This window comes from Brachionichthys hirsutus, unplaced genomic scaffold (assembly GCF_040956055.1).
Source record: "Brachionichthys hirsutus isolate HB-005 unplaced genomic scaffold, CSIRO-AGI_Bhir_v1 contig_1001, whole genome shotgun sequence".
In the NCBI taxonomy this organism is placed as follows: Eukaryota; Metazoa; Chordata; class Actinopteri; order Lophiiformes; family Brachionichthyidae; genus Brachionichthys; species Brachionichthys hirsutus.
The window spans coordinates 5,969-28,771 of record NW_027180668.1 but is presented as its reverse complement, the minus strand read 5'-3'; the positions used below and the strand labels follow the sequence as shown (position 1 = coordinate 28,771).

General features: G+C 40.8%; 1 protein-coding gene across 1 annotated transcript in view; it reads left to right on the top strand.

Moving 5' to 3' along the window:
* LOC137916364 (rho GTPase-activating protein 42-like) overlaps nt 1-22,211 on the top strand; it is a 31,820-nt gene extending 9,609 nt beyond the window's left edge. Inside the window, exons 3-23 of the mRNA XM_068759408.1 lie at nt 7,475-7,576; nt 7,795-7,905; nt 9,646-9,750; nt 10,597-10,726; nt 11,047-11,147; nt 11,643-11,752; nt 12,147-12,203; nt 14,100-14,178; nt 14,483-14,522; nt 14,841-14,903; nt 14,988-15,062; nt 15,724-15,808; nt 16,001-16,059; nt 16,540-16,645; nt 18,301-18,460; nt 18,691-18,841; nt 19,038-19,421; nt 19,723-19,879; nt 21,184-21,246; nt 21,348-21,427; nt 22,123-22,211. Coding sequence (XP_068615509.1) covers nt 7,475-7,576; nt 7,795-7,905; nt 9,646-9,750; nt 10,597-10,726; nt 11,047-11,147; nt 11,643-11,752; nt 12,147-12,203; nt 14,100-14,178; nt 14,483-14,522; nt 14,841-14,903; nt 14,988-15,062; nt 15,724-15,808; nt 16,001-16,059; nt 16,540-16,645; nt 18,301-18,460; nt 18,691-18,841; nt 19,038-19,421; nt 19,723-19,879; nt 21,184-21,246; nt 21,348-21,427; nt 22,123-22,211 — 2,307 coding nt within the window. The remainder of the gene's footprint in view (nt 1-7,474; nt 7,577-7,794; nt 7,906-9,645; nt 9,751-10,596; nt 10,727-11,046; nt 11,148-11,642; nt 11,753-12,146; nt 12,204-14,099; nt 14,179-14,482; nt 14,523-14,840; nt 14,904-14,987; nt 15,063-15,723; nt 15,809-16,000; nt 16,060-16,539; nt 16,646-18,300; nt 18,461-18,690; nt 18,842-19,037; nt 19,422-19,722; nt 19,880-21,183; nt 21,247-21,347; nt 21,428-22,122) is intronic.
* Nucleotides 22,212-22,803: the final 592 nt, after the last annotated feature.

Below are 22,803 nucleotides of genomic sequence, written 5' to 3'. Positions count from 1 at the left end.
TTGCTTGAAGGTATCTTGATTCCAGAGTTGAAATGTTGTTGAAGCCAGAGTTCACTACAGAGAACAGTGTGGGCTTGTTGCTAGAAGCCATGCTTTCATTCCCGGCCAACACGAAGGCATCAAATGAAAGAATTGTAGCTTGTTTGTGGTCGTTCCCTTGGTGAGATCACACAGGAACATGTTGGTTTAGATAGAACTCAACCCTTTACACGAATCTCCCAGCGGTGAGTCCACAGCTGACTTCCTACTGCTGAACTCTGGGAATCAGTTGAGCATCTTTACATAGCTGTAACATGGTGCACTGGACATGTCAGATTGCACCAATGAAACCACATGTGGAATATGTACTGTAGTTATTAATCTCACAATGATGGAGGAGCAAACTATCATAGAAAGCAGTGCATTATGAGGCTGTATATTTCAGCATAGCTAATTGAACAGCTGTGATTAAGGCACATGTATGGATTTGTTGTTAGATAGATACAGAGTTATTAACTATGTGTGAAACTAAGTCAGGGCCTAGTGTTCTCCCATTGTTAATTTTGTAGAAGCAATAGTAAAGCTGCTAAATTGTTTCATTGTTAAACAATTCAGATGTTTGATGCTTATTGCATTTGCTCTAATGAGAAGGGGCACAATATTATAGCCCACAAAGCTTGGAAGCGACGCGTAAATGTGTTCGAACATGCTTCATTAAGTAACTAACGAACTAAGTAACTGCAGTATGTCCCTAATAAAAATGTGTTTTTGACTTTGACTCAAACTCCTGCTTTGTTTAAAGCACCTTAAAGTAAAGTGGGAATCACTCAGGACAATTCTGAGGAAAATAAAAATTCCAGACTCTGGAAGTAAAAACAGAAACCAAGTTTTATCCCTCAATGAATCAAAAGGAATGCTCAAATCACCTCCAAGCTACTGTTTCCCTTTCCCCGTATTGAGGTTTGAGCATCAGTTACACCTTGTTTTATTGGCCAGGCTAGGAACCACGGAGCCCGTCTTCCATGGCCTGTTCCCGGTGAGGCTGTTTGTATAAAAGGTTTAGCGTGTCGGGGCTTTATTGTTGTTTCAGAGTTAGATGACGAAACAGCAAGACGGACGTGCAATTGTCTCCACAGCAATTAGGGCATCTTTATTGCAGCAGAAAGCAGGAATGTCTGTGTAAATGAAGCAAGAAGAATTTAATGTCTCAACCATCACATGTATCAGGTGTAATGAAACACAGTATGTTCCAAAGCTCACGCCTCCATCATCGTGTTTCCTCTTATTCCACTGACTCTATGTTTATAAAATGGTTTCTTAAATGCCACGGGCGCTGTCACTCCCACTCCCACTACCTTCTTCCAACCACTTCCTCCTAATGGTACTTTTGCCCCCCCCACGGCCCATCCCCCTTTAAACATTAGCCCAAGTACAATGAGATAAAAGACAGACATCACGAGTGGCTGGGCAACTTTCCACTGTTCCGGGAATGTGAAGAGTTCTGTGGGCTTTTTGACCCCTCCGGGTCCTGCTCCTGGCCTTATTTGGCTATACTGTGAGTAATCCTGCCGAGATGACGTACCAGTGAACCGGATTTTAGGCATAAGCACATTTACGTGATTGTTATACTTGTGTAAAGCACTACAGGACAAATGAGGCACAATCTGCTTCACAAATCTAAACCAAATGTTTTGGAATAAAGCTCTTAGACTTAGACTATAACAAATACACAAACTAGAAGAGTTGTTCAAATTACGCTTGCCAAGTGGGACACGGAATAGCCATATGTTCTTACCGCAAAACTGAGATGTAGCACTTAAATATGTTTTTTTTTTATCTGAAAGTTGTTTATTTACTAAACAAAGTGTCATGACTGAAATAGTGATGTGTGTTACACCAGTTACATGAAATGAAGTTACCAGAAATAGGATAGAATTACATTTCTCTTGGGTTTTTCTTGTGGCTTTCAACCATGCTACCCTATCTCCAGCAAAATGCAGTGCGACGCCATAAACGTGGCAAATAAAGAAGTAGTTCCTTGTATTGTTTTATTGTTTTAATTGGACCACCTTCATTCCACGTCATTGCCATCACAAGGATGAATAAGACGGCCGTTCTCACAGGCAGGATGGCAAAAATATTGTTAAATTGCTTAAATGAAATGAAAACTAATTTGGGAAAACAAACAGGAAACACACGTGTCCATGTGTCTGCATGGCTGTGTCCATTGAAGAGTCTGGTACTCTAAAACAGACTGACCTTTCTCTCTGGTTCATATGCTCTAAAATTTAGAGAATATTGCGTGTCCTTAATATCAGGGACGCCATCGGGGTTTCCCACTAACTGAATGCAAAGGAACAATGACAATAGATTAACATCAGTGTCAGACAGATTTGCATAATGTGAGTTGTCCTACAGATGTCAAGTGAATCCTGTCTTGTTTTGTACTCCAAAGACAGAAATACCACATGTTCAAAAAGGATGGGGATAAAGGAAAGTGATGAGGGGATCACCTTGTCAGCTGTGGACAACACAAAAACCTTTACATCATCGAAATCTCTGTTGCACATTCATATTTTTCTCTTTGGGTGTTTTGCTACACTGGAGCACCTATTTGTGTCTGAAAGCATTTCTTCCTGCCCGTCTCCCTTGAACGGAGTTGGAACAAGAACATGGGTGGGCAAAAATTGATTGCTCTAAAGGTTCCATTTGGTTTATTTTTCACATTTTGAATTATATGATATAATTGTCTTGTTTAGTCTTGACGATACCACCAGATGGTGACAAAGTAAGAAACCGAGATCTTGGAGGTCAAAGTTGCAGCTGATGGGTTTTGCTAGTCAGCTAAGCTAACGCTGATCAATTCAAACATAGCACCGGTAACACTGTTTACTATGTGCTGTATTAAGAGGTGCACAGGACAACACGTGTTTGTGCAGCATAGGCATTTTGCACAGTTGCACTGTTAGCACGTCCGATGATCAAAGACGATTTACAAACCAAACCATGTTGCATAATTAACATTGCTGATTGTCAGTCGAGTCAATACATTGTTGATTTTAATATTGATTATTAAAGGTGTTACAAACTACTACTTTGGAATAATTTCATCTTTCTATCATAAAGATGACTTCCGTTGCAGATGACACCCAGGTTAACCCCGTTTATGCTGTACAAACATGTATACATTATTCCCATGTCTGTGATATCGCTTTCTACTGTGCCCTAACCCACAAAGCAGAAACACTATTAGAACAATATTTCATAAAGTAATTACGTTTTCTTTTTTATGGAATAGTTTTAATGGATGAAATCACATTATGGCTTCCAGTTTAATTGTATTTACTTACAATTCTGGTGGCGCAGTGGTGAGTGCTGTTGCCTCACAGCAAGGGAGTCACAGGTTCAAATCCGACCATGTGGCCATGTTCTTCCATGTGGGTTCTCTCCGGGTTCTCCGGCATTGGTGACACTAAATTGTGTGAGTGTGTGTGGCTGTGACTGTGAGTGTGTGTGGCTGATTGTCTGTCTCTGTGTTGCGCTGCGATGAACTGGTGGCTTGTCCAGGGTGTACCCCGCCTCTCTGACTGCTAAGATAAGCTTGGCCCGCGACTCAATAACGGAGAAAGCGGTTGGAAAATGAATGAATAAATTAATACTTCCAATGCATTCACTGTATACTGGACAGAGTTTATGCTTTAATTTCGTAAAAAAAAAAAAAGGTTTTACTTTATTTATAAAGCATTTTCACGAAAAGGATCTTCATAAATAAATACAGTTGTAAATGCACAATTATCACAAAAAAACCCACAACAAAAACAAATGTTGCACTCGTTACATTGCAGGTATCTGATAGTTGGGTCTGGGGGATATAAAGCAGAGAGTGCAGTCTAGCCTGTGTATTCAGTATGTAACTGAAGGGGATACAAGAAGACAGATTCAGATCATAAAATGCCACTCCCCCCAAAAAATAAAAATATGTTACTACTATATTCATTGAGCTCAGTGGATGCAAGACTCCAAGCTGAAACAGTTGTTCATCAATTGAAGTCCCTACTTACTGGTTAAAAAGAGTGAGGCATGATTCTTTTTGTTGTTGACAGGAAGTCTAAGGCACCCCTGAAGGATGCATCATTTATTCACGTAGGGCTTGTCAAAATACTTTGTTCCACAATGCAATAAAGATGTCTTTCTTGTGGCGATGCTCGCTTGTTTTTACCATGCAGCTTTTCCTAGACCTCAAGAGATTCCTATAGAACAGAGTTAAGCTAAATAAGGAATGAGTGAATTCATATTTTGAGTCATATTTTGCGGTACATGCAACTTTTGTGCTTTTATTTTCATTAAAATCAATGTATTTTGTCATTGTGTCAGAAAGAACAAAGGCATTGGTAATCTTATAACAGGACATCTTTTAAAATAATACACTAAACTAATTAAAAGACTGGATATTTGTTTTTCACTCTTCAGAGACAGATTTTTCTAATTATCCTACATTAATTTCCTTCTTGCTTTCTGTGATGTCTTCTCAGAAATTGGGATTTCAGGCTAAGATGGAGACTTTTTTGGGGGGGGGGGGGGGTTGCAGCAAAGTAACTGAACTCAAGCTGAAACCTCATATTCTCTCTGGTTCCCCTCTAAAAGCAATGCCAGGATGTGTGCTGGAGCATCAAAATAACCTGGCTATTACTGTTTCATCGCCATGCTGCACCCTTGCTCCAATTAGCTTTATTTCAGAGTTGTTCCTGTCACATCGATGCTCCGAGAATCTATTTATGAACATGTGTTTATATTTTTTTCAACAAAATGCCTCGCTAGCCATTGATGTTTGTATTATTCCGGGGCATTGGACAGACATGTGGAAGTATAGATGGTGTGCATGATATCTGGGGGGTTTTCCTCTACATGCACACCACGTAGACAAGTTTGACCTCCCTTGCTGCTTACATCTGTTTCCATGGTGATGAGAGGCTCAGAAGTTATGGCCCTGAGGCTCGTTACGGTCGTTGTCAAAGCTGGCGATGTTTGGCTACCGTCCAAATATGCATACTGCCATCTTCGTACCTGCTCTCAACATCCCATCTTCAGCTAGTTGTGAACACCTGACCAGCCCAAAACTACCTGTAGTTTTTCTTGTCACGTCCCCTTATCATATATACTAGAGGTGCAACGATACACAAAATTCAAGGTTCGGTTCGATACTTTTTCGATACAAAAAAATATATATTTCCATGCCTTTTTTTTACTTGCAGTTTATTATTCATGTGGTTTATTACCACGACATGAATGTGTTATATTTGTTGTATTTCCACCGACGTAGTTTCGTGTTACACTTGAGTCATACCGTTGTATTTCTCTCCACGACGCGCTTTCAACAGGGTCATACTAGACACGAAAACCAAAGTATCCCCAAACGCCAGATCTGAAGGGTGGTGGAGGGTCTTCTGTCTCAGCAGCTCGGACTGCATGAATGCGGGTCATTGCGGGAGGCGCTCGCCGTTCAGTGGATGTGCGCTCGCTCGACGCTGAACTTTCAGCACAGGGCAGCTCGTCAGAAGTTTATAAAATGAATATAAAATTGCGTATTGTTCGAATTCATAGGGCGTACCGAACCGAGACCCCTGTATCAAACGGTTCGATACAGATACATGTATTGTTGCACCCCTAATGTATACTACAGTTGGCATCTAAACTCTTAACTGCAACATGAAACTTACCAGTTACCTTGATGATTTATTCATGAGGGTGAACAAAGCAACCATATGTCAAAACCAAAATTGGTTGGTTCATGTCGCTGGCATTGGTTTGAGTCAGGAACATGTTTGCTTCAGGGTACATCTACCCTGCATGTTTGCTGCCACCACAAGTTGTGCTTCAGTTCTCTCCCCTGCGCTTTGCCCCCCCCCCCCCCCTTGTCTGAGAGAGTCTGCAATAGAAATCACTCATCTCTTCCCACTGCACAAACATGTTTGCGAAAGGGTCAGGTGGGAGGGCGCTTACCACACGGGCAACGGCGAGCATACAGTAGCACCAGTTTTATATGCGCGCTGCCGGGATTGCAACAATGCAGGACACGTTCAGTGACTTAACCAGGCTGCCGGTGCCTCACAGAGTCACTGCAGCTGTGAGTCACGCCTCACAAGTGTGAAGGAGTTAGCCACAGAGGAGGCTTTTTGCATGAAGACTTCTGGCGCACACACTGGTCAGCAGTGCTTAGAGATTCCTCCTGTGACTGGAGGCCACAACTAATCCGAAAGCTCTTAATTTAATGCAATCCCCAGTGTGTGTGTGTGTGTGTGTGTGTGTGCAGACGTGTGACTTTTGATATTTTCCCGATGGCTTCGGCTCTCTCTGTGTGTTCACAAAATAATGTCACGTCAACGGTATTCACAATGGCCGAAAGTCAGCTCCCGTTGGTTGTCGCACACGAGAAACACCCAAACCTTAAGCAAAATGCATTTCCAGCCAGTGTGATATCATATTTTTCTTGTATTAATTTTGGTATCTGTCTGTTTATTTTACTTTTTTTTTTTCTGTATATAGAATTGATTTTCTTACCCACTCCTGAAAAACTCATTCCTGGGTCAGCCATGACAGGAAAGATGGAAATAAAGACACTACTACATGAAATTATCTATTGATTTTTGAGCTGTATTGGTAATAGTCATGTAGGAGGGTAGTGTCATGTGGCAAATTTCTCCAGTGTGTTTAATGCTGGGGGGGGATGCTGAGGCGGAACACTGTTCTAGGTCATATCAGTCATTATTGGATTTGTCTTGCTAACTTTCAGGACCATGGGAATGAAAACAAACAAGCAGGATCTGGTTCCAGTCACTGTTTCCTCACATTTTGCCACCAACAGAGTTTGATTTGTAGTTTAAGGCATTAAATGTCTTCACAGAGATTTGTTCTCTCTGCTGGGGAGAGATTGATTAACGAAGCTGAAGCAAGTCTTTTGGGTGGGGGGGGGCTATTCAATCTCTGAGTGCATACGCTATGCTTTATAGATGGGCATCCAGCATGAAAAGCTATTTCCTGTCCCATTCTCAAAGCCTTCTGCAACTCTCCATTTGAATCTGTAGATCTTTAGCAGAGAGCTGTTGCAGGTGGAGCAGAACAACAAAGACAAATGCAACCAGCAACCAGCCGGTCCTGTGCCTGGAGTGGAATGCAATGGCCATGATGATTTACAATGATGTGTGTTGCTGCTGTAAAAGTGTCTACAGCATGTATTTCTCTGAAGCCAATTTTATAAAGCGTGGGTCCTTATAGAAATACTGTCTCTTGTAATTATACAGTCACAAGCCATTTTCATGATCAGTAATTACTATTGACAGGACCTTTAAATGACATGTGGAAAATTCCAATGCGAAAATGTTGTCAGACCTCCACCTAGTGGCAGTTTAAGCACCGACAAACACACACACACAAACACATTAGAAATGCACAGTCACAGTTTTGGTGATGTTTAAATCTTTCATATGTCTCGTTTTAGGAGGGTAAGAAGAAATTCGATAAGGAAACCGAGAAATACTACTCCACGCTGGAGAGACACCTCAACCTGTCATCCAAAAAGAAGGACGCATATCTGCAGGAGGTAAAGCCGAAACAACTCTCTGATCCCCAACACGTCTTTGGATAATGCTGTTTCATGGTCTGCTGAGTGGCTTCTAAAAATACATTTATTGCACGATTGTTTTGCTTGCTCCTTCTTTAAGCACCGTGTCCAGGTGGTGATGTAAGCGTTCACGCTCTTCCCACATCGTGTTCTCCCAGTTTAACCCGTCTCTTTGTTATGTTATTGTTCATTCTCAGGCTGACATGCAGATTGATAAGGAGAGACAACTCTTTTATGATGCATCACTTGAGTACGTTTTCAAAATCCAAGAAGTACAGGAGAAAAAGAAATTTGAGTTTGTTGAGCCGGTAAGAGACATATTAGTTTTTACATACGTCTGTCCTCACTAGCCTCTGAATGCATGTTGAAGATGACACAAGTCGCCTTGATTGAATTGCTATGAAATTTAAAAGATAAGCAGTATGAACAGTATATACTCAAAATCTGTAAATGTGCACTTTATGAGTTCAAATGTCTGGTTTCTCTTCTCTTGAGTATAGACGGGGGCAATTCTGTGTCTGTATGTTGCTTGGTAGACTCTCTCTTATAAAGTAAATTCATTTGGGGGTGGGGGGGGGGGGGTTTGTTAGTTTCAGATAAACAATTGCAAGTCAAACGCTTTGCAAAAGCCCCCACTTTAGGGGTACGTGGAGTAAATTTTAACATCTTCAGCTTGAGCAATCACCGGGGAAACATCAAGTTCTTTAGGTGTTAAATGTCTGAGAATGTGAGATGGGAGCAGATTAAAATGGTCCTACTCACATTTATCTACATTCATTGGCAGGTGCCGCAGAACTCAGGCCAGAAATGTAAATCTCTAAGTACAGAAGGTGGTGGGGGGCCGGTGATTAATTTGATTACAAAAAAATATTGTTCATCCTTGAACTTTTAGTGCAACAAGCCTCATCCTAGAAATGCAATCAGTGGTTGCATCTGAGAATTTAAATACGCAACTCCCAAGTTTGTCGGGTCCGCCGTTGCCGAGGTGGGATCAGTTTTCCCCACCAACAAAGCAGCCACCACTACAACGGTTAAGGATGTTTGTGTTATAAAATGAAATGGATCAGTAACTCTCAGCCATGTGTGGAATTTAGCTTTTCTAGCCATATTTTGTGCCAGAGTTTATTGTGAGGCTGCAGTTTATGTTTACGGATTATTTTCAAAATTGAACTGCAAAAGACTTATGCATGAAATGTCTAAAAGAAAAGAAGAAAATCCAAATTCCAGTTTTCCAAGGAACAAAGTGATTTCATCCACAATTAATATAATATTTGGCATTTTGCACTACAATGTTACTGCAATAGGTGATTGATTATTATAATAGCTTCCAAATACGTTTAATTCCATTGACTAATCAATTGATCTTTGCAGCTTTGTTGCAATGACCTGAAAATATTTAATTTCATCAGATTATTTAATTGTTTGTTTTACAAGATTTACATATTCATGTTGGATAAGAAGCTAATTGGGTTTTACGTGACAATCTAATGCACATTATAACTAGATACGTAAGCCTAACAGAATACTTGCCACCAAACAAAGCCATTGTCACTAAAAACCTGATGTTTGCAAAATCGCTTTCATTTAGTAGAACTGTTCTACTTGTTATGACTGTTGTTTTATTGATTTTGTGGTTTTATGTTGTTTTATGTTTTATGTTGTCAAAGGGACTAAAGATGGAAATTAGCCATTGGCTATAATCTTACATATTTACGTGTAAACGTTCATCAATATGTATTGTCCCTGTTTTAAATAAACTCTAACTCTAACTCAAGGCATGTCAAAACCTTAACCAAACCCTGTAACATTTATTAACGGAAGCATGTCATCAGCTGTTGATAAAACACATCGAATCCATCGCTCTTTTAGAAAAGCAAGATATTTCTCCACCAGATTTGTAAAAGTATAAATGCATAATTGTGTTGAAAAGTGTTGGACAAGATTGTAGAGCTATGATAATTGTGTCATCATGATGATTGCTGTATTGTTTGACTGTTTGTGTTGCTTATTAAAAGAAGAAATTCCCTTTAAATATTGTTCCTCTCCAGCTCCTGGCATTTCTTCAGGGCTTGTTTACTTTCTACCATGAAGGATATGAGCTGGCTCATGAATTTGAGCCGTACAAGCAGCAGCTCCAGTTCAACCTTCAGCACGTAAGTCTCAACAGCTCATGGTTGCACATGTTGCTACCAAAAGCAACTAGCCACATAATCAGATTCTGTGGCTCATCATATTCAAAAACAACAATGGATAGCTGTGCGATTAAATGAACTACTTTGCTGTGCTGAGGATCAATATTTTCTGAGTGCTATATTGCAGGTGGTTACTTCAGGCCATTTAATGGTGTTAAAAAAAGAAGTTAAAGTTGGAAATAAAATACCAACTGCCATCATGCCCACTTTTTTCTGTAACCGTGACCCGACCACTTGCAACCACAAGGGTATCGAATTGCTGTCAGACCCAAACTGTTTCCCACTCTTCGTGTTTTCATTCTTTTCAAGTTATTTTAGGGGTATTTTCAGCCTTTATTGTATGATAGTGACAGCCGGAGAGGAGACAGGAAATGCAGGAGACAGCGGGGAGGAGGACATGCAAAAAAGGGTTACAAGCCACTAGACTAGAGGACTGCCGCCTTAATATGAGGGGCTCGAGCTCTATCAGCTGAGCTAAATAAAAGGGTTTTAAGAAAGCTCTAACGGGAACAGGAGGTGAGACTCTCTAGAAGGGAGGGCTCTTTCTGATCCAAATATAATAATCTGTTCAAATGCTGGATCACCTCAAGTCAATTCTTCCATTTAGCATTGAATATATTTGAATTAGATACTGTGTTTTTATGAACTAGTGGTTTGCCAACTTGTTGGTTATTAATTAATCCAGTTGTCCTCATGCTACTGGATTAATAATACGTTTTTGTACAGTGTCTGACTTTTTCTTCTGCAAAATGTGCATGCGTTATACATCATACATAAAACACCCTATATCCTGTATTTTCGGAGTAGACGCGAAACAACTTTGTGAGCACCAAGCAGGAAGTAGAAAAGTTGATGAAGAGGATAAGGTCTGCAGATCAGGACTACAAACCGCCAGGCCAGTGGACAATGGAAGGCTTCCTGTACGTCCAGGAAAAACGTGAGTATTTAGCGCAATGCTACCCAGGCCCTCTCACAGCCACCATGACCCCCACCTCAAGAGTGTACCATTTTGCATCCATCACCATAAAACATCCAGGCTTCTGCAGAGAAGATCCAGCACTCATGATTCATCCTGTTTTCTGATTCACTTTGATGTTTTCAAGTGGCAGATTTTTATCAGCAGTGAGAAACAACTTGGGATTTATTACCCTTGAATGTAAAAACAAGATTTTCAGAAGTCCTTCCAGTAGTGCTATGATTCAGAGAGAGAAATTGGCTAAGCACCATTTTCCTTTTCAATGTATTTTTCTTTCTTAGGTCCTCTGGGATGCACTTGGACGCGTCACTACTGCACGTATGAGAAACGCAGCAAGACTTTCTCTATGAGTAACACAGAAACCAAGACGGCCACAAAACAAGTACGCAGTTTAGTGTAGTTTGTTTTTACTTTGATTGACTTTAAGTTTAGCTTTAGCTTCTCTTTGCACTGCTCATTTTTCCGCACATAAAAACAATAAAAGTTGAGAAAAAAATTATGATATGTGTGGGTGAAACACAGAACCCGTCCAGAGGAAGAAAGAAAAAAAAAACTCACGAAAACTCTTTGAATTAACAAAAGATTTAACTTAACAAAAGAGCTTTTACCTTCTTAAAAGACTTGTTAACTCAAGGCAGAAGAAAATAGTTCAAATAGAAAACGTTCCAAATAATAAGAAATAGCTCAATGAAAGAAAATCACTTTAAAAGAAAATTTCACATTGGTTCATGCATTTACAAAGAGCATACACTATATTGATTTATTTTTCTCCACTTGTAAGGGAAGAATTAAAGATAGATGTATCTCAAGTAGATTAGAATTGGAAATATTTTTATTCCAGTTTATGTTACTTAATGTACATTGTGTTTATTGACAGAATGGTCTTGTCTTGAACCAGCCAGAGATGTTCAAGCTCAAGTCCTGCATTCGGAGGAAAACGGACTCCATCGACAAGCGGTTCTGCTTTGATATTGAATTGCTGGAGAGGTAAAGTATTTGACATGGGATGGGAATTAGCTTTCACACCCCTAAAAATGTGTTGCCACTGTCCTGGACTGAAAGCATGCAAATTATGTGACATTCAACATTTGCTTTCCGTCACTAAAAATGATTTGTAAAAAAAAATATTACGTCACCATGACGTAAACTGGCTGTCTTTCAAACCAATTAGTTTTCATCATGTTCAACTAAGTTAATACTGGTAAATAACCCATGCATGATACTCCACATTGGAAAAGCTGTTTGGGTTTTATTTATATTAAAGATGCCTGATGTTTTCAGCTCGACATGTTTCGCATTTGTTGTACTGTATGTCCACAACGTCGATAGTTACTCAGTTTTTGAACCATTCCGTCTTTTCTCTGTGTTCATGTCGATGTAGAAATGACATCTGTCGTGGAACTCTTTTCAGACCCCTACGGTTTTTCTGTAAAGTCCGGTATGTGAGCTGACCAGTTCTGCCCTTTCAGTGCGGCTGCATGTGCTGCATGTGTGCTGCCAATCATTTCACTCGCTCAGCCTCAAATCCTCGATGAATGGATGGTTGCCTTCTTACCTCTTCACTAAATCAGACGTCTCTTGGTCGATATGGGCTTAACGCAAAATATATTTTTAAATTACTTACACATGCCTGCACTTATTGAATTGATTGCTCATCTGTCATTTAATGATCCTATCGTTAGACGCATTTCTCAGCAGTGTGGGGGAACATTCATGGCTGAAGTATATTTAATGCTGTACAGTGGGCTAGGATGCGGAATTGCTGAGCTGACACCTTCACCTTGGCTGTCCGCTGATTAACAGTGGCTGAATTGATCAGGTCACACGTTATGAGACCTTGATGTGACCTCATTTTCTTGATGTGTATCGCAGAATATAGAGTTAGCTCATTCCAGTGCGTTATTGTTGCACAGCACCAGCAAGGCCCGCGCACCCCGCCCTCGGTGAGGGGCCGACACTTTATTTGCAGGGCAACTCATTTATCATAAACGGTGATGCCCCAAGGTGCTTGTTCCGACCACAAGGACAATGTGGTCCAAGCTCCAGTCAGCTTCAAGCTCATTTAATCATCCTTATTACAATAATGATTCTGTCCAACTACAGCCCAGACAGAATCAAGCCATCTGGGAACCTTATTCTTAGCGGTTTATTCAAGAGAAATGCAAAACAAAAGGTCGCTTTGTGATGGAACATTAACAGTGGTGGTGGTGCTGGTGGTGGGACGTGCCCAAAATCTGGGCGTTATGGGGGCGTGGACTCTGATGAGCTCAACCTGGACACTGGGGCTTATGTTTTTTCAGTTAAATACGTATAAAGGATATACAATTTACATTTACAATTTACATTTATTTATTTTTGCTTCTCCTACTCCCAATTCCCAATTTCAAATTACCTGAAAATACAGCAACACAAATGAAACTACATTCAATTTCATAAATCACTTAAATGCCTTTATAGCCTTTTAGAAATTTCACAAATTGTGCTTTTTCTAAAACTCAGCAGCGAGTTGGACCAGAAGTGTGTGTGTGTGTGTGGGGGGGGCAGAAGGGTTGAGCCAATTTGACACTGAAATCACAGCTGGCAGCAGCAGCGATGAGGACACCCTCAGTGAAACAGCACAAATCTGGTTGGTAATTTAGTTAGTACTAACCAGCGGATACACATACAGGAGTTCTGAACCAAAAAAATGCTTTATTATTGTCAAGAACATAATTTAAGCAAAAATAGCAGAAAATATTTAGATTTTTTATTTATTTTATTTATTTTCCTTAATTCCTGCCCCTACTTTCACCTCTTAATTAATTCCCACCACTACTCTCACCTCTTAATTGAGGTGGAGGTTTTATCTCGAATACAGATAACAAAACCCTTTCAAATCAATCCAAACCTATCAGCATGCCTGGATAGCATGTGAGGTAAGATTAAAAATCTATTAATTCTGTTGAATTTAATCCCAGCTCAAGCAACTTGACATGGCTCCCTGCTATCGCTGTCGCTGCAGGGTATGGTTTGTGTCATTTTAATTGTATTATTAGTGTACCTCACTTATGTTGAAACTCCAACAGATAATGTTCAGACGAGTTATGTAGCGTATATGCATGTATAAAATCGCGGTAATATTACTCAGATGGAACACATGTAATTGGGAGTGGAATGTTAGATGCTGAGGAAACCCAATCGTTATAACAGTTTGACGTCAAGCATTTGCACATGAGCTATTTTAGTCTCACTAGTCCTTTTATAGTGGTCTTTTCCAGTGTAAACACGGTCCGTTCAGGGGCCCCTGAGGCAATGAGATCAGACTGAGACCAGCTTTTCTCTGAAACCTTTCCAGGCATGGTGTCATGACTCTGCAGGCGCTTTCAGAGTCCAACAGAAGATTGTGGCTGGAGGCCACGGACGGCAAGGAGCCGGTGAGGAACTCTTTGTGGTCGTTTTGTTTTTTAAATGCTTTTGTGTTGGCTTTCTATTTGAAAAGAATGTTTTTTGGGGTTGAATGAGAAGTAAGCATCACCAAAGTATTTGTCATTAGTCATTAGTGGCACCCTAATCTGGTGGGTGCAGGTTAACCCTTTCAGAACCTGGGAACTCATCATACACTGACGCTAATAATAGAACAGTCCACTTAAAGGAAAGAAACTGTGTGATATGAATAACTTTCTTGGTTTTTGCCCAGTGTTCTTTAACTTTCTAATGGCTCCTGTGAATTCCCTCTAGATTTACAACCTGCCTGCCATTTTAAGCAAAAAGGAAGAGAGTAAGTGTGGCTTTTTCTTTAATCTTCCAGAACCATTGTCATCATTGCAACGCTTGACTCTCTTATAACACTATATTAAATGTTACGCACACGTCAAACACACACTTTTCTTTTTTTTACGATAGCTACTGTATATCTCTTCATTCGGAAGATTGCTTGGCATAAGCCCACTCAGCTGACATAATGAAGCCTTTCTAGCATAGGGGTCGTATCTTATTATTCAGCGCTGACACATAAGGGAGACCATATTATCCCTGCGTGACGTGTGCTTAACTAACTACAGTGATGGGTCAACCCTGTTTTCATCTTGTTTTACAGCCTTTCTTAATGAGGCAGGCTTTAACTTTGTAAGGAAATGCATTGACCTGGTGGAGATGAGAGGTGAGAGGTTAACGACACAATAAAACCTTTGCATCTGCCTCCCAGTTCCTTCTCATATCTTTTTCATTTTTCATTGCCACCCAGACATAAATACCATGGGACTGTACAGAATTGGAGGGGTCAACTCCAAAGTACAGAAGCTGATGACCACAGTGTTTTGTAAGTAGAGAAGAAAAACCATTTGAATTTTGAGCTAAAAATCTAAATATTTTCAGCTCTTATTTAGTCTTTCTTTGTAAATATGTAATATTTATTTGTGCCATATAGTAAGAAATATAATTCTGCCATCATGTAACAAAACTAATGTGACATTATAATGTACTGTAATGTTTACATTTGTGTTGTGTAACATCCAAATGAATGAATTTCTATTTCCGCTACTTTGTCAACCATTCATTTTTAACACAAATTCAAATTGAATTTAGAGCTTGAGCAAAAATGAAAAGAAAAAAAAGACCCTGCAGAGTGAGGAAAGAGGTCCTCCTTGTGGTTTGACACTGTAACTGCCTTGTGGCCCGTTACTTTGGCTTTACCTTATTAGATGACACGAGGTAGTTCAGTTTGCATGCATGGCATACATTTGAACAGGAAATGTCTGTGTGATTCATTAAAGGCTTCCTATTTCTTGATCTTTGCTTCTGTGAGACACAACGCATGTGTGTCCTTCCAATTATTTCAGTGTCCTTACACAAGGAAGATGGACAGCATGTTAATGCTCATTCAAGAATTCTGTCAGCTCATCTAATGTTGTGTTGGTTTCTTCCATCAATTTGCAGGCTAGTCTTTGTGGCGCTCTAAAAATAAAATGTGTTTCTAATAGCGTCCAAAGCTCCAGTGGATATGGACCTGGATCCAGAGATATGGGACAATAAAACCATCACCAGTGGTCTGAAGAATTACCTCAGGTCAGCTTGCCCCACCAGCTGTGCATCTTGAGCTATCAGAAATCACCATTACCTCCATAATGGCTCTTTTAAACCTCTCTGGTTTAAGCATTCAGTCAATGGCCCTCAGAGGCAGGCGAGCGCATTCAAAAGGCCTGTGTCATTCAGGAAACAAATAGTCACTGGGTTTTTTTTGTTTTTTTTATCCACCAGATGTCTCTCTGAGCCTCTAATGACATTCAAGCTCCACAAAGATTTGATCATGGCTGCCAGTAAGTTGTGTAAATTTGCTAACACTTTTTGGCAGAAGGTTTTTAAAATTGGTCAAATTCAATACATGCGCCGCTAATAAAACGCAAACGTCGGTCTAATGAAGAAAATGTTCCTTCTTAATCAAAGATGAGTACATTTTATTCTACTCAGAACCCTGAAATAATTTGCTTTATCTTGGGTCAGCTTTAAATCTGTCATTTTGTGAATTATAGGAATTTAAAACAAGCAAAGAATAAACCAAAAAATAAATAGTTTTCATCTCAGAACATGCATTCATGTCACTGCGTGCCACATGACTCGCAGCATTTCAAGTTAGGATGTCAAATGTGGTATAATCTGTGCTTATTGTCTTATTTTTCCTGTTTCTTATCTTATTTCTACATTTCTTCGTGTAACCTTTTAATACAGCTTCACATATTCTTTCTGTCCAAAGCATATGAGCCTACAGGACCTATTGATTTTCATTTGGCTTTCCTTAGAGTCAGATGACCAGAACTACAGGGTGTGTGCTGTTCATGCTTTGGTACATAAGCTGCCTGACAGGAACAAGGAAATGCTGGAGCTGCTGATAAAACACCTTGTCACGTACGTATTTCTGTAATGAATCAGTTACACTGCAGCCTTAGAAGAGGAAGGCTCTGCGAGAAGAGATTTAAAAAAAAATAGCGGAGAACTGATTAAATTGTCTTCATACTTCAGGGGCTCTTTAATACATTTGTAGGTACCTGTAAAACACAGTCGGTACCTGGTAAATAATAAAACTGCCAGCTTGTGATTACGAGCTTTCCTGATAGATGTATCAAAAGAGAGCTGTCGGTTATGTTGTAGCTGCTGTTCTCTGAATTCAGAAGCTCTCTCCATCTAGCTGCGATTCAACCACAGTCATGATGCGAATCATGTTTGAGATATACTTCCATCTTGGCACCGCCATTATGAGACCAGTCTGCTTTGACACTCGGATTTTGTTAGATTGACACTTGATTCGGGACATTCTGAGGTGGATGTTCTCTCTTGACTCGGGGAACAATGGTCATAACATGATCAACCGTTTGCTGTCATTTACACAATCCACAGGTGCACTCTAGGATTCATTTCCCACAGTCAAATCATCGCAGGTCCAGGCTTTGCAATGTACAAAATGTCCAAGCCCCTTTCCTGGTGACACTGTGTGCCTGATGCTACCCAGAGCCTGACTAGTTCCTGTGAGATCCAGAAGTCTGCATCCACATTGGTGGCAGGTCTTATGATGTGCTGGACACTAGGCTAGCTGGCACCTTGACACAGACAAGTTAGATGACCGGTCGTCAGGAACCATGGACACCTTTTTAAGAGTGGAATACAAAACTGATTCAGTAGACTGAACCATTTTCAGCCAGTTACAATCTGGTCGATGTAAACCGGGCCTAACATGGCAGGGTGGGGGCAGTTTCTTCCTCAGAGCTCCTCCTTCTTCGAGTGGGGAGCGAGAGGGACTGTTTTATTGAGAATGTGAGACAAGCTTAGGGAGAAAGGCCAGATTATGACTTCGTACTGCTCCACTGTTGGCCTGTACCAAACCTAACATGAGGTTGAGTGAACTGAATCTGAGCCTGCAGAGGGCAGGCTGGGGTGGTTGGCAGTGTTACCAGACAGGCTCAGCCCTGCCACAACCTGAAGCGTGATAATCCCATGTCCAGTCCAGGGGTCGCTGCCGCTGTGCCAGGTGCACCTGCCTACTCTCCAGTCAGCCGATGGAGCATGAAGGGAATGTTCCTCAGCTTCCTGTTTACAATGAGGAAGTGCCCAATATGCGTTCGTATTTAATTTGAAACAGCATGCTCTTGTTTTGAAAGGATGTTACACAGGAAGAAGTGTATGAGTTACCATGCGGCCATGATGGAACTGTAAGCGCGTCAAAGAACATTATACTCTGCCTTTATCCTTAAACAATATACACGTTAAACTCCAGAGCTTCAAGCAGACAGAGAGAGAAGCCGAGAAATTAAAGGGAGACTTTTTGAGAACTGCCATGTGAAGACTGAACTTGTGTGTCCATTTCCATAGATGCTTAATATTGGCCTGAAGACTGCACAGCTTGGAGACTGACTACTATACGCATTAGTGCGTCCAAAACAATGTCCAAAATTGTCCATGTCATCGGCCAACTGGAGACAATCCTTGTGCACGCAGAATATGCGACAAGTTGGAAAAATCATCTTGACATGATAAACAACAAACACTTTATTTTCCTTTGCCTGCAGGGTTTCCAAACAAAGTCAGTTCAACCTGATGACAGTATCCAACCTGGGCGTCATCTTTGGGCCCACGTTGATGCGGTCACAAGAGGAAACGGTGGCTGCCATGTTGAACATCAAGTTCCAGAACATTGTGGTTGAAATACTTATCGAGAACTTCATCAAGGTGATTTATTTTTGACTTTTGAAGTACATATTCCCAATAAGCATTTTCTTTCTCAGTTTAGTGCAAACTTAAGCCTCTTGCACCAGCGTTTCCACGTTTCCAAACTCAGGTTTATGGATTAAGTAATTAACCGATTGTCTTATAATACTTAAAATGTAAGTTTCCTGATAATAAATGCACATTCGATTGGGTTTTTGTGTTGCATATTGCAATTCCTTCCGGACCCACAGCTCTTTCACCAGCCGCCAGATCCCAATGTGCCTCTGCCTCAACCCCAAAGCCAGCCCGGCTCTCGCAGGAGTCGGGCCATCTGCCTGTCCGCGGGGCACAGAAAGCCCCGCAGCCTCTACACCCCGACGCTGTGCCTGGCGGATGCTGAAAGTGAGTACCAAAGTAATGATTATCGCCGCAGGTCATCACGCTACAATATGCCTCACCTGGTGAAGCGTTTTAATATATAATAGACATCTGTGCACACTGTCTCAAGACATTTTAGTATTTTAAAGCCAAAATCACATCCCCTCTCTAGCAGGTTTTAATGAGCGCCATGTATTCCTTTTCTCTGGTCCCTGCATAGGTGACACTTTTAGCAGCAGCCCAAGCAGCACCCCCATGGGCAGCATGGAGTCCTTGTCCTCCCACTCCTCTGAGCAGAATAACTCATCCAAAACAGCCTTCTCTGCTCAGGTCAAGGACGATTTTCTCATCCAGCATGCACCGTCACAGCTCTCACACAGCCCAAAAAGTGCTTTATGTATCAGCAGCCCGGAGTCCAGCTCCAGGGAGGACCCGAGGCATACGGATGGTGAGTCTGAGGACGGTCTTAGCCTGTCCTCAGTCACTGCCACACCCAGGCTGCCTCCTGCTCCCCCAAAAGCCCCCCACTGCCACACTGATCACAGGCCAGCACTGCTGAACCACTCACCTGTTCCCTCTCTGAAGTCACTGCATATATCTGAAGGTGGGTAATTATCAAGTAATGCAAGTCTCAGCGTTCATTTCATTAGATGATTGTTTTTTGTTCCCCTTGCCGTAATATAGTCTGAAGAAACGTCTTGGACATGTCATATTCAGGACCGAATTTCATGCAGTTCCTTCTGGACTTAATACTTAATGAGATGGCTACCAAATTGTTGGCTTAAATAGAAAATTGTTGGCTTCAACGTAGTATAAAAGGCAAATAGAAAAACAGAAAATCAAACCGTAGCAGCATCTTTGTGTTATTTAAAAAAAAGGAGTAGTTGTTTGTGTCTCCTCCAAAGGCCGCAGGAGCTGCTCAGGATCTGTCCAAAGTCTGTCAATGCTTGAGCCCAAAGAGAGTCTCAGTCCCGCTGAGCACCCAAACCTTCCACCAAAGCAAGTGTTGCTCCGCAGGTTGGACACCTCATCTAGCAACGGATACCAAAGACCTGGATCAGTGTAATCTGTTTTAAGATTCTCATAATAATGTTACTCATATTGATGATGATATAAAATGCTATTTCTTTTCATATGTATATACCCCCCCCCCTTGTGAATCTATAGTCAACAGCATAAAAAGTGTTATCACTGTGTTTCCAGTTATTAGGGTTCACGCCCACTGAGCTGCTGCTTTCTCTTTGACGTCTACCTACGTGTCTTTCTTGCAATTTTCTATGTATATAGAGATTCCAACATTATGCGCCAACTTTCCTTAATTATATTGTCTCATCATTCAGTCTATTCCATGATTGCATTTTTGTGTAATCTAGTTTTACATGTAAGTTTAATTTCTTGTGTTATAACAAACTCCACCCACGTGCACATGCATAAATTTCTAAGTCAGAATGTTCTACTTTTTATAGTAACACTAAGTAAAACCGGATGTATAATCATGGTTTGCACAATGTGAGTATAGACTTCATTACTCACCGAACACACTTTGCTGCAACAACTTGTGAACATAAAGAATCGGATAATAATTAATGAATTGTTTGATATGTGTTAAGCTAAAGCGCCACAAAGTGCGTCATCACTGTGGAAAATCTATTTCTTATATTACTATACTAAACACAAATGGAAAATCTCCCTCCTAAGTCGTCTCTGTTGTTTTAGTGAACATCTTGAGGCTTCTGTGATCGTCTGATCATGTGCTTGGAGATTTATGTCTTTTCCTCTCTGGTGGGGGAGGCTGGCTTTAATTGTGTTCTCCCTGCTCTGGGGTTGGTGTGACCCAGTAGCAGTCTGCGCTCATTCTCTCAGTACAAATGTTTGAATTTGTCATGTCTGAGAAGCTAGTCTCACAAGTACTTTCCTTGTATAGCACCCACCCAGTTTGCTTTAGGCTCTGTTGTCCCCTTGAGTCTGCTGTCTTTAAAATGCAGCCTTGTTACAGAATTTAATTCACGTCCGCACCCTGAAGCTGAAGCCGGATGGAGGAAGGAAGCCTCCCATATTATGTCGTCATGCCTGCACCTCTTGCTGAACAATGAGGAATGTTGGCAGGGCTGAGAGAATTTGACCAGTCTTGATTAGATTAATATTTAGGCTAGAATTTCTCTCTAAGACACAACAGCTGATTTAATAGCCGTGGATACAGTATATCAAAATAGATTACATTTATTCACGATGATCTCCTGAACTCTCGGCATATTTTTCTTTGGATGTTATCATTTTAAAAAAAGAAAACTTTTTCCATCTGTTCCCTTTATCCATCATGCAGGCAAGTGAAATACTGTATGCTCTTGTTTTTCATATTGTTCCAGAGTTGCTGCCAGAGCGTCGCTTTTTGAAAGTCCCTCTTCGTCCAAGTTTGTCCCAGTCGGAAGGTGCTGTAAAACACCCTGCACTACGCTTGTACCTAATTATTACCCACTTGCATTTCCTCAAAATTGGCATTACATTGCCGGCCTTTTGTTGTCTTTATTAGAGATGCCAAAGCAATGTATTCTTGTGAGGCGGAGCACAGCCATGAGCTCAGCTTCCCCCAGGGGGCGCAGTTATCTAACGGTAAGCACAGACAACACAAAGCAAACATTTCAAGTGTGCTTCATCTGACGATTACTTGCAGAAATTCTCACAAGAGCACCTCCGTTATGTAAAATGACTGGACGATGTTCACAGACTGTGTGTTGGCAGCTTGGATAAATATCTTGCTCTTAGTGTGACATCGATTTCGGTTACATTGCCAAAATCTAAAGAGCCCTCGGATATTTTATTGCCTCTTGCCTTTTCCATGAAGAGACGACTTGGCCCTCAACCAGTGCAGAGAGGTCACTGTAACCTAGTGATGGAAGGCACCGGTGCCTGTTCCCTGTTAACACAGCCCGCACAGCCGCCAGCCAAACACAAAAACGTCAACAAGCGCTCCCTACCACTTACCGGCAGGCAGTTCTTTTATTGCTCTTAATATTAACGGTGCTCTCTACAGCCTTGTTCAGCATATCTGCTGTACTGTTGTAGCTGATTATTTTTATAGCTGTGGTTTTTGTACACTTGATGTTTTAAAGTACTCCGTAAAGAGCAGTCTGACCCAGAGTCAGCCTCAGATGTTTATGTTCATAATCTTTCTCTTTCATCATTTCTCATGGGAAATAATGTGAGGGAAAATTGAGAAAAGCTGTTCTTTTGAGGTTACAGAAAGTCGAAACTCGCTAATTTTCTCTCTCATTTTTTTTTTTCTTATCTCACTTTTCATCCTGCAGTTTACCCTTCTGTTGAACCAGGCTGGCTCCGGGCAACATACGAAGGAAGAACAGGCTTAATCCCGGAGAATTATGTAATCTTCCTCTAACTCCGATAACATGCTGGTACACATTGCATCTTTTTCATGGCATCCATGGAACATTTAGAAAACTGTGATTGTCCCCTTTATTGCAGTAGCCAACACCCTGCATTTTATACAGTCTTAGCAGATATCAACTAATACAGTAATTGATTTTGCATTGCTAAACTTCCAAGTCTAAAAGCGTGCCACCCTTTCTGTGGATTGTGAAATGAAACCGGTGTGATATTATAGGCAAATACAAATCTATTATCCAAACACTTACATTATTGTTTTCAATTCCAATATTAGCCCACATAATTTCAAAACAACTGCATCTCATTTCACAAGATTTATTCCATTCCATTATATTAGCATTACTTTGTTTAAATGGAAACACGTTTTGTAGCACCTGTAATAAAATATAAAACACCTAAAAAACCTGATTTGAAATAGTGATAGTGATTTAATCTATTAGAACTCAACGGACAATATAAAGGGCTTGCACCTTAACTTTCATATTTGTGGTCGGTGATCATTGCGTTATTGACTGAACTTGCTGGTTAGCCTTGTGCTGCTCTACTGGATCACTCACTTCTGTAGTTGCTGATCAAAAAACGTT